The sequence below is a fragment of the Anabrus simplex genome, chromosome 7 (assembly GCF_040414725.1).
Source record: "Anabrus simplex isolate iqAnaSimp1 chromosome 7, ASM4041472v1, whole genome shotgun sequence".
Classification (NCBI taxonomy): domain Eukaryota; kingdom Metazoa; phylum Arthropoda; class Insecta; order Orthoptera; family Tettigoniidae; genus Anabrus; species Anabrus simplex.
In genome coordinates, this window is record NC_090271.1 from 348081040 (window position 1) to 348093297 (window position 12258).

Here is a 12258-nt window from a genome sequence, read left to right on the forward strand (position 1 = left end):
TAATAATAAATCGAATACTGACAATAATATCTATAACTTCTACATATAATTCGGGGGTGTGATATATGTACTATCACAACTCAGATAGTGAAAGTGAGAGTGGTGAGGAAATTGCGATTCCCGAATCCGATAGGCCTATAGAGAAAAGTGAAGTGCCTGATACATATCATTCTAGTTATTGTCCACCCATTCCACCATTTACAGAGACTTCAGGTATAAACGTTCAAATAGAAAATAAGCAGGATATTTTGAGTTACGTGAGTATTTTCATGAATGACGAATTTTATCAGTATGTGTGAGCAGACCAATCTATACGCGAGTCAAGTGATAAGTGCGGTGCCCCGACCTTTCACAAAGAATTCGATCATGCAATTGTGGAAACCGATTAGTCCAAAATCCTGATATAAAAATGTACTGGACCGAAGACCCTGTTATTCATACTACGATATTTTCTAAAACAATGTTCCGAATACGCTTCCTTCATATTCATTTCTTCACTTCGGTGACAGTAATCGTTATGCCGAAAATATAGATAGGCTGTATAAAATTAGACGTATTTTGAAACCTGTCACACCATATATCACACCTTAAATATTTACTACAGTTAAGCACAAAGTATCATTTTTCTAACACTTATAGTTTAGGAGTAAATGTAAATTGTATTAAGTGATGCATGTCAAGAGGGCCGGCCATGAAAATGACCGGTCCAGGCATTCAAGTGTCCCGCTCAGAAGCAGGTACTGAACGTGTTAACTAGCTAAAACAAATCATTGTATACAAGCATAATAATATCAACAAAGATTGTTTCAGGCTCATTCTACAAGGGAGACACATACTGTAATGTTGAATTGGAATATAATCCAGAGTAACGAAATGGAAGGCTAAAATGTAAAGGTGAGCTCCAATCATCGTAAGCCTTGTGGACATGGAGGGGAGGTACAAAGCCATGAACAAACTGGACCCTGACTTTCAAGTCAGTACTTTATGATATTCTAACTGTGAAATAATGTTGTTCTTGTAGAATTTCCTCTATCTTTGTGGACGTAGTAAGTAATTTATAATTAGTGTAGATGTCCTGAAGTAGTTTAATCGATTATGGAGCAAACATATAATAAGCTATAGCGAGGTGATATTGATAATTAAGACATTGTGATATGTACTTATCCGAGAGGGATGTTCTAAATTTAATGATATTAATTATTTTATTTTATTGTGATGTGCCGATCTCAGCAGTGTTAATAGATAATGATATCAATGATTATTGGTGAACAGTGTAATGAAATCCATGTGGTATGATATGCATTGGTTTGATTGTGATTTATGCAGATCTTTTGTAAGATATATTGTTAACATGAAAGGAAATACCAACACATGTGACGGTGTACATTGTTTTATGCGAATGCTAGGAATCGGATTCTTGTGTCTAATGGTTTAATATTATCCAAGTTATTGATCATTATGGTGCATTTATGTCGTGTGTTACATACTATATTTGGTCTTCGACACATATCACGTGGGTAAGTCGTGAATGATATTCTGCGTGTAAATTTATGTTGGCTGGTCTTCGTTGATGTGATTTATGGTAATGAAAATAATGTATTGATGAGTGATAGTGTTGATACAAATGACAGGTAAGTTCTTTTTTTTTTTATTGAATTGTTCTTCGAGGTGTGTAAAAGGCGCATAGTATGTCCTAATGTAATTAGTGTGTGTTAATAATTAATTAATTAATTAATACTTTATTAACGGTAATACCATTTTACATAACAGTAGAGAAGAATAAACAAAACACACTAAAAAGAAAGTTCAATGGAGTATAAGTAGAAAAATATGTACAGATATATACACAGGTTATATTACAAGTAATCACAGGAAAGTAATAGTCAGATTTGGAGATTATGTAAGTGATTTCTCAATTTTGACAATGAGCAGTTAAATATATCAATATCCAGTTTGTTTAGAGATCTTGACATTCGTTCAATTGGCCCATTGAATGCGTAGTTAGTTCTATGCCAATTTGTAGGCAATGTATTCTTGAACCTTGTGCGTCTGTCTGGTACATGTACATTAATTTTGCAAGGAGTTGCGGACAATTCACCAAGGAATGAAGCAATTTAAAAATGAAGAGTGTATCCAATAATTCACGGCATTGTGACAGGCTATGCATATTTAAGGACTGTTGTAAGGATGTATAATCAACATTATCATATGAGAATTCTGCTCTAAATGAATATAAACAAAGAAATTTATGTTGTACTGAATCTAATCTATGGATAGAGATCTGATGAGAAGGGTTCCAAACAGGTGTACAGTATTCTAGTATAGGGAGTACCATAGACACATACAGCAATCGATAAGTAGCTAAGTTTGAAAATTCTCTAGAATATCTAGTAATGCAACCCAATCTTTGAAATGCTTTCTTACAAATGTTTTCAATATGTTCATTAAACGATAGGTTATAACTGAATAAAACACCAAGATCATTAACTTGTATAACAGGAGTTAGAATGTTGTTATTACTAAATTTGTACTGAAATGATATTTTCTTCTTGTTTTTAAAAAACGATAATATTTTACATTTCTCATAATTAAGTTTCAACCCATTTTGAATGCAATACTTTTCCAGATGATGTAAATCTTCATGAAGTTTTAAACAATCAAGTGGACAATTAATTTGCATAAAAATTTTTGCATCGTCAGCAAACAAAAGCAATTCAGAATTCTTAAGTATACTTTTAATGTCATTTATGTAGAGAGTAAAAAGTAAGGGTGCAAGGTGAGACCCTTGAGGAACTCCACTGGTAACAATAATAGGTGCAGAAAAATGATTCCTTATTTTAACAATCTGCAGGCGATTTTTAAGATACGATTCAAACCATAAGAGGAGAGGTCCATTAATTCCGTAGCCTGTTAGTTTTTGCAGCAAGATATCGTGGCCGACAGTGTCAAAAGCTTTTGAGAAGTCTGTATAAATGCAGTCCACTTGGGAGTGGTTCTCTATTGCATCGAAGAGGAACTGATAGAATAAAAGAAGATTGCTACAGGTTGACCGTCCTGAAAAGAATCCATGTTGCTCATCAGTGATGATGTTTCTAAAGAGAGGTGTGTTTTTGTCAAGAATTATTGAGTCAAAAATTTTGGAAATATGAGAAGAAATTATAACTGGTCTATATTGTTTTATGTCAGTTTTATCACCATTTTTTAAACTGGGCTAACAAATCCTTTCTTCCATTCCACTGGAAAAACGCCTTGGTTTAATGATAAGTTGAACAGATAAAAGAGTGCTTCACATAAAATAAATGAGGAGTACTTGAGCAGGTACGTTGAAACACCATCAGGTCCGACAGTTTTCTTTAATTCCAGAGATATCAGTTTGTTGTAAATTTTTGCCTTACTAATGTTTATAACTAATAGATTGACAGAGAAAGGATAATCATATGACATACTACTACTACTACTCTGATAAGAAGAATAAATGGATGAAAAGAGGTTAACAAAAAGACTGACAATATTTTCTCCAGTATCGGCTGTAACTTCATTAATATGCATTGTTGAAGGAATATTATTACATGACCTTTTAGAACTTAGATATTGCCAGAATTTCTGTGGATTGGAAGTAATACTTCGTTCATAGTTGGAGACGTACATTGTATAGCAAGTTTTAGATTCAGACTTGCATTCATTTCTTAATTTCGAGAAATGCTGGTAATCACTATTGAGACCTGATATTTTGTATCGCTTGTGTGCTTTCTCCTTTTCAATAATCAGGGACTTCAATTTATGATTAAACCACTTTGGGAATTTGGGGGTCTTAAAATTCTGTATAGGGATGTAAAGTTCCATGCCATAATGTAGTACTGAATAGAAGATTTCTACTGCTTTATCAATTGATACATTTTGAAACATCTCCTCCCAGCTGAACTGTGACAGATAATAATTTAGTCCATTATAGTCACCACTTAAAAAGTCAAAATAAAAGCTATCAGCAGGCAAGGAATTGTATAGCTCATTTATAGGTAAAGAAATCTCTAATGCTGGGTGATGTCTATCGAGGTGGACAATGCTTTCATTACTAGATTTTACTTCAATGGAACTGGAGTTACTGAAAACCAAATCAAGAAAGTGATTTAGAAAATTTGGGATAGCATTAAACTGATTTAAACAGAGATAAGAAAAAGTGTCTATAACTAAACTGGACTGCTTAGTGTGGTTACCTACTGACATAAGGCCAGAAGATGTTTCTTCATTTACTATCCAATTAAGATGTGGTAGATTGTAGAGCAATAAATGGTTGTCAAGATTTGACATAATTTTTTCAACAGCACTGCAATGTTCGAAATATTTTTGGACAGGAGACTTGGGTGGAATGTATACAGCACCAATGATTAATTTTGTGGTGTTAAAAGTCAGGGACACAAACAACTGTGTTAATGCACGGTATCAGAGTAGGTTTAAACCTCTTGTTAATACAGATCATTACTGAGCTCGATAGCTGCAGTCGCTTAAGTGCGGCCATAATCCAGTATTCGGGAGATAGTAGGTTCGAACCCCACTGTCGGCAGCCCTGAAAATGGTTTTCCGTGGTTTCCCATTTTCACACCAGGAAAATGCTGGGGCTGTACCTCAATTAAGGCCATGGCTGCTTCCTTCCCACTCCAGCCCTTTCCTGTCCCATCGTCGCCGTAAGACCTATCTGTGTCGGTGCGATGTAAAACAACTAGCAAAAAAAAAAAATACAGATCATTACCCCCCATGGGATGCCTTCGTACTCGTTAAAGAAGACCTATCACATCTGAAAATTGAATACGTTTCGAGTCTGAGTTCCACATCACTAATTTCGTCATTTAAGTTTGTTTCGGTTAATACCATGAAGTCATAGTCAGCTAAACATGAAGAAATTTTAAGTTCAGTTAGTTTGGTTTGAAGTCCATTTACATTTTGATAGTATCCTCTAAAGTGTTCAACTAACCTTGGTGCTTTCTTAGTATCTTGGATGTCATTTTCCACAATAGGCCTACTAGTAGATATTTTTGTTTCTACAGGTTCATTGATTTTAGTGATCTGATAAGAATCTAACCTAGTCTGTGTACCTTGCACATTAACACTATTCGCCAATACAGTTTTAAAAGAACGTAACCTACACTGACTGACAGAGCAAATGCAACACCAAGAAGGAGTGGTCAGAACTTTATGCCAATTGCAGGGTAGACTGACGTCACTGAGGTATGCTCATGATGTGAAATGTGCCGCTGTGCTGCGCACGCAGCGAACGATAAATGGGACACGGCGTTGGCGAATGGCCCACTTCGTACCGTGATTTCTCAGCCGACAGTCATTGTAGAACGTGTTGTCGTGTGCCACAGGACACGTGTATAGCTAAGAATGCCAGGCCGCCGTCAACGGAGGCATTTCCAGCAGACAGACGACTTTACGAGGGGTATGGTGATCGGGCTGAGAAGGGCAGGTTGGTCGCTTCGTCAAATCGCAGCCGATACCCATAGGGATGTGTCCACGGTGCAGCGCCTGTGGTGAAGATGGTTGGTGCAGGGACATGTGGCACGTGCGAGGGGTCCAGGCGCAGCCCGAGTGACGTCAGCACGCGAGGATCGGCGCATCCGCCGCCAAGCGGTGGCAGCCCCGCACGCCACGTCAACCGCCATTCTTCAGCATGTGCAAGACACCCTGGCTGTTCCAATATCGACCAGAACAATTTCTCGTCGATTGGTTGAATGAGGCCTGCACTCCCGGCGTCCGCTCAGAAGACTACCATTGACTCCACAGCATAGATGTGCACGCCTGGCATGGTGCCGGGCTAAAGCGACTTGGATGAGGGAATGGCGGAACGTCGTGTTCTCCGATGAGTCACGCTTCTGTTCTGTCAGTGATAGTCACCGCAGACGAGTGTGGCGTCGGCGTGGAGAAAGGTCAAATCCGGCAGTAACTGTGGAGCGCCCTACCGCTAGACAACGCGGCATCATGGTTTGGGGCGCTATTGCGTATGATTCCACGTCACCTCTAGTGCGTATTCAAGACACGTTAAATGCCCACCGCTACGTGCAGCATGTGCTGCGGCCGGTGGCACTCCCGTACCTTCAGGGGCTGCCCAATGCTCTGTTTCAGCAAGATAATGCCCGCCCACACACTGCTCGCATCTCCCAACAGGCTCTACGAGGTGTACAGATGCTTCCGTGGCCAGCGTACTCTCCAGATCTCTCACCAATCGAACACGTGTGGGATCTCATTGGACGCCGTTTGCAAACTCTGCCCCAGCCTCGTATGGACGACCAACTGTGGCAAATGGTTGACAGAGAATGGAGAACCATCCCTCAGGACACCATCCGCACTCTTATTGACTCTGTACCTCGACGTGTTTCTGCGTGCATCGCCGCTCGCGGTGGTCCTACATCCTACTGAGTCGATGCCGTGCGCATTGTGTAACCTGCATATCGGTTTGAAATAAACGTCAATTATTCGTCCGTGCCGTCTCTGTTTTTTCCCCAACTTTCATCCCTTTCGAACCACTCCTTCTTGGTGTTGCATTTGCTCTGTCAGTCAGTGTATATAGACTACCACGAGTTTTAAAAGAACCTAACCTATATAGACTACCATGAGTATTAATACCATTCCTTGATTCTAGCATGACAGACCGACCTATATCGGTCACTTTATCTAGTTTTTTAGAGGAATGGGATCAGGTACACATTCCACATCTTGAATTGAATTAGCAACTATTTACAACATACCTTTTTCCAAACCTATTTAGGTGCAGACCATGCCAGGTATAAAATCTTCTTCCCAAATTACTTATATCTACATATTTTACATTCTTGAAGTGCCTACATATTTTCAAAAGTTCTTCATTAACCTTGTTTACCTCCTTGTTAACACAAGACCATGTCAGAAGATCATGTCTGTGAGGAACAGAAAATACCACAGCATTGGTGTGCTGTAACTCCTGTAGTTTTGATCTGAGGGAAGAGATCATTCCATCATCATTAATTAATAAGAAATAGAGTGCAGATGAAGTAATTCAAATTTATATCAGATTTATGTTGATCTTGGATAATTAAGATTGTCGCTCGATTGTGCAGAATGGATATAATAAGCGTGTGTACCTTCAATTACTATCCATGTTTGAGAGTATGTATATCCATCAAACTGATGTTGTGATTTCAATTCATAAGCTACCTATATTTTAATGTTGGGTTATTTGCCTGCTAAGTTAGATCTTTATGTGAATGATCATTACCGCTACACATTTTACATGTAAATGATTGATATTGAGACGGAATGCGAGTAATCTCATTATTAGTTATGCAGTTACCGCACAAACCTGCGAGAATATTTGATCTTTTATTTGATTATAACCTAATCGTAGTTATTATTGAAGTAAGTTATAGTTTGTTTCGTAGATTAGATGTTATGACATTCATTTATTTTATTTCTTGAGTATGATTTTGATTTCTTGTTATTATTTCATGTCATTCGTTCATCATATCATTCATTAATTCGTCGATCCTTGGAGATATGTGTGCACATTATTATGTGTTTGATCTTTTATGCGTGTGAACGTCTTCAGGGCAGTTTCATTTAATGGAGGCTAGTTAAGGTTCATTTTGTTTGATTTTCATATTACAGAAGAACATTATTAAATAGGACTATGTACCAAAAGCAAATCTGAATGGCAAAATTTCATGTAATTTAATAAGCGCGATATAATACGACACAATACTCTTGAGTATTAAGAAGTTTACGTTGTGTAATACAATAATTACATCAGGATTTATGAATATTAATTAAGATGGCACATTGCATTAATGGTAATTGAAAGAAAAGAATAATATAATTATCAATTGTGAACCAGTGTTTAATAAATTTATTGTGCCAATCACAAAATGACGTTAATATTTCGAGGCTAGACAATCTGGAAACGACGATTATAATTACACGCAATCATATGGTATATCAAATAGTATGACGTCAAGTATAAAATTAATCATGGTATGAAACTCGATGGAATGACTTATCCCAATAAATTCTTGTAGTTAAAAGAACTTGTGCAAGACCCTGAGTGCAGAGCTCCATGACACCGACTGTACGGGTGCAGTAAATTACGTAACCGAAAATTAAAGGAAAACTAAGCAGTCTGTTATAAAGCTCATCAGACTATCTCTTAATAACAATAAAAAAAAACTATGAATATAGTTCTATGAAAGCCATTCACGTAAACATAAATTACATAATGGAAAATTGAAAGAAACCTTATCCACCCATTTAAAAATCTCATTAGATATCCCTAAATAGTTTTCAAAAACAATTCAAATTACGTTGATAATGCTAATGGTAGATTAATCTAAATGAACTCTAATGTACTGGTCCAAAGAGTCTAAGTAAGCGACAATGAAATAATGAAAATTACCAGTATAATAGGTACCAGTAGCCAATTAGATGTTCATTAAGAACCCTTGTTTAGTTTACAAAAATAATTGAAATACAAGAAAAATAACAGCAACAACAACTACTACGGTCTTACTGAAGGAAGTGCTAAAATAAAAATAAAACACAGCATGTCAAGAAGAGGGGCGTGACGTGGCAAAAGTAGGTCAGTGGACTGCAACCATTTGGACCCATGCCCGTCTTACTGAAGGAAGTGCTAAAATAAAAATAAAACACATCGTGTCAAGGAGAGGGACATGACGTGGCAAAAGTAGGTCAGTGGACTGCAAGCACCACTGATCTGCATTTAAGGAAGTCTGTTGTTTATCTAGTCCTTGGAAATTTTTTAAACATCTCCCCTGATAAATTTCCCCTTCTTCAGATCTAAGATGGCTTCCAAAAAGTATGATACAATGAATTTAGAATGAAAGAAGAAGAAAACGATTTATATGCCTAGTCTGTTGTATAAAGTAGAAAATGCATGTAATTTTTAGCTATGCTTTAAAAAAATCTTATATAGGGATGTTATCTTATGAAAAATGTTTGCATAATAATTTGTCTTTTTTTTTCTTTATTTCAGCGAGATTGGAACATGGCGATGTTACAAAGTGAAGACTTTATGAAAGCTACAATGGCTCAAGCCACCAAAAGCCCACCTCTTCAGTTTGCTAAGCTGTGATTTTGTATTTTTAATTCAATTGGTCATTTGAGAAACCCCACATTTCATAAGAAATAACTGAGAAAAACAAATAAAACTGTCTACAGCCTTCAGATAGGAAAGAGAATTAAACCAAAATATAAAATCTATAGTTAATAAGGAACAAACATATGGGTTTGCTGCTCTGTCTTGCCTTATAGCACAGGAATCCTTTAGCAATTCAGTTTTCACTAAAAATGGGCATGACCGAGTCAAGTAGGCTGGAGACTGTTTTATATTGTTAATCTTTATCCATAAGTATCGGTACTTTTGTACTTTTATAGAAGAGATAAATTTGTTTAAATATTGTGTAATTCTGTTTGAATAAAATACTACAGATATGGTGAAAACCTCCGAGGGGACAATACATGCGATAGTCTTTGCTAAGAATGTTGTAAGTTTTAGGCTGCACAAACATAAGTACGGTACTGTATTTGTGGAATGGGACAGTATGTACAGCAATAATATGCCAGGAGGAAAGAAGTAGCAAAATAAATGGCATGTTCTCTCTCTCTCTCTCCTTCCAAATTGTAGAAATCGTTGAGTGCGATGCGGACGTTCGTTTCTAATTGCCATATTGTGTGCAACACTCGAGAGGGCGGGGTGTAAAGTTGTCGCTCTGCTTGGTTTTGTGAACATTCTGCAGTGGACGAAGGTGGAGCGCGTATTCGCTTTCGAGGCATACTTTTCTAACAGTCGTTCAATCATCGCCATGCAACATGCATTTCCTACCCGTTTCAATATTGTGCCCCATGGTCAATTGTTTCATGAGTAAACAATTTCAAGGAAACTGGTGATGTGAAGAAATAAACCCTGGATTTCCACGAACAGCAAGGTCGCTGCAAAGCATTGACATGGTAAGCCATTCTGTTGTGCAATCCCCTGAGCGTGCTGCCCGCAAACATGCAGCTGCTGTTGTGTTGTCTGTTTGTTCTGCAAGGCGAATCCTTCATGAAGAACTGAAATTTAATCCCTACAGGATGGCTGGGGTGCAGGAACTTAATCTATGTGATTTTGTTGCTCGAGAAAATGCATGCGAGGCGCTTCTTGGCATGCTTCATGACATAGTGATGAGGCTCATTTCCATCTTTTGGGATCTGTAAATAAGCAGAACATGCATTATTGGAGCCCTGTGAACCCCAGACTACTTCATGAGTGTCTCCTACATTCACAACGTATAACTGTTTGGTGTGCACTATTGCGAGTTGGAATAATTGGTCCATGGCTTTTTGAAGAAAACGAATAGGTGACTGCTGCCCATTATGTCCACATGATTCAGGAGTATTTCTTGCCAGCACTCAATGAGATGGACGTGGAAGATGTATGGTTCCAGCAGGACAGTGCCACGACAAACACAGCGTGTGTATCAATGAGTGTTTTGCAGGAACACTTCTGAGGACACCTCATCTCCTTGAGGGATGATCTGCACTGGCCTGCACAGTCGCCTGATTTAACCCCTTGCAAATATTTTTATGGGGCTATCTAAAAATCAGTTGTTTACAAAAATCGTCCCCAGACCCTGGCTCACCAGCATTCGTCAAGCTGTCGCCAACATACCTGTCAATATCCTGGAAAGAGTTGAATGAAATTTCCGAGTTTGATTAATGCAGTGTATTGAGAATAATGGACGCCATCTACCTGTGTATACGTAATTGTACTTGATGCTATTCAAAGAATTAAATATATATCTGCATTACTTCTTTTTTAATTGAATTTCCAAATGAGCAAGTTGCTCTGCCCCACTGAGCACAGGAGTTTGAAAATAAGCTTTACATTGTTGATACATACCTAGTTGATACATTTATCCAAAAATGAGATTAAAATATGCAGTTTTATACAATGTTACACCAAGTAATTTTTAAATACAGTTTTTATATAGTATTTAGACAGGTCCATTAGATTTTGCCATTATATCCAATATGTCATTAAGAGCGATGTTGCAATAAACAGTTTTGACTGTATATGGAAAAAAATCATACTGGCATGTACCTTGATGAGGAAATCAGTGTAAAGTTTGTTTTTGACTGACTATACACACAGTACATGTACTCCGTCTATTTTTTTCTCATACAAGGCAGGAATACTCATACATAATGCATATAAGGTGTTTCAGAAAGACATGGCAAAATTGCAGGTATGTCAGACATTCTGCACAACATCGGGTATATTTGAGAATGATCATAATACAATAAGGTAAGGAGCAGATGCCTGCAGTGTAGCAGGGATGGGCATTTCAAACACATCTTGTAAGATAATCAACAGAGTGCACCATTGTAGGAAAGTGAAGCTAAATTCTAGCAAAAAAGCATTTTGGCTTATGATACTTGAGAGTCAAATATTTCATTAATTGTGCATTTCTGGCCCCATATTTGTAAAACATTTTTGTTTCCTATTCACATGAAGATTCCAGTCCTGCAGTTTTGCCATGTGTTATTAAAAACCCCTGTATATGATACCATTAACACACTTCACTTCAGAATGATAAAACCTCCTAGGGATGATGTTTGGCGTACGAGCGCTATCAGCGTTGCACCGAGACATCTTACCCCTACAAATATATAACAAACCCATATTTAATTTCTTATGCCATATCTCTACAGCCATGGTTGTTGCCACTTCTGTGTTTCATTTATTGTAAAGAAAGTCTGTCTTTGTTATGTTAGTTCTAAGCCAGAGGGTTGTCAGCTGCATACTATAATAAGGGCAACCCGTATCCAACAAGGTGGTTATCTTATACAATACTAGCTGATGTACCCGTGCTTCACTATGGAATTCTAAATTGTATACAGAATTCTAGGTTAGGTAGTATACATGTTGTGAGAAAGATTGTATTAAATTTCATAGCACTTAACGTTACCCTAGAAACGCGACGGGGAAGTCACCAAACGTCTTTCCTCTTTTTTTTTTTTTTTTTTTTTTTGCTATTTGCTTTACGTCGCACCAACACAGATATGTCTTATGGCGAGGATGGGATAGGAAAGGCCTAGGAAGTGGAAGGAAGCGGCCGTGGCCTTAATGAAGGTACAGCCCCGGCATTTCCCTGGTGTGAAAATGGAAAACCACGGAAAACCATCTTCAGGGCTGCCGACAGTGGGGCTCGAACCCTCTATCTCCCGATTACTGGA

At 37.7% G+C, this 12258-nt stretch overlaps 1 protein-coding gene across 3 annotated transcripts in view; it reads left to right on the plus strand.

Moving 5' to 3' along the window:
* The window catches only part of LOC136877654 (delta(3,5)-Delta(2,4)-dienoyl-CoA isomerase, mitochondrial), a 276941-nt gene extending 266099 nt beyond the window's left edge, over positions 1-10842 (plus strand). For all 3 annotated transcript variants that reach the window (XM_067151865.2, XM_067151866.2, XM_067151867.2), the window contains exon 8: positions 9017-10842. In XM_067151865.2, the coding sequence (XP_067007966.2) occupies positions 9017-9115 (99 nt within the window). In that variant the 3' untranslated portion in view covers positions 9116-10842. The remainder of the gene's footprint in view (positions 1-9016) is intronic.
* The last annotated feature ends 1416 nt before the right edge of the window (positions 10843-12258 follow it).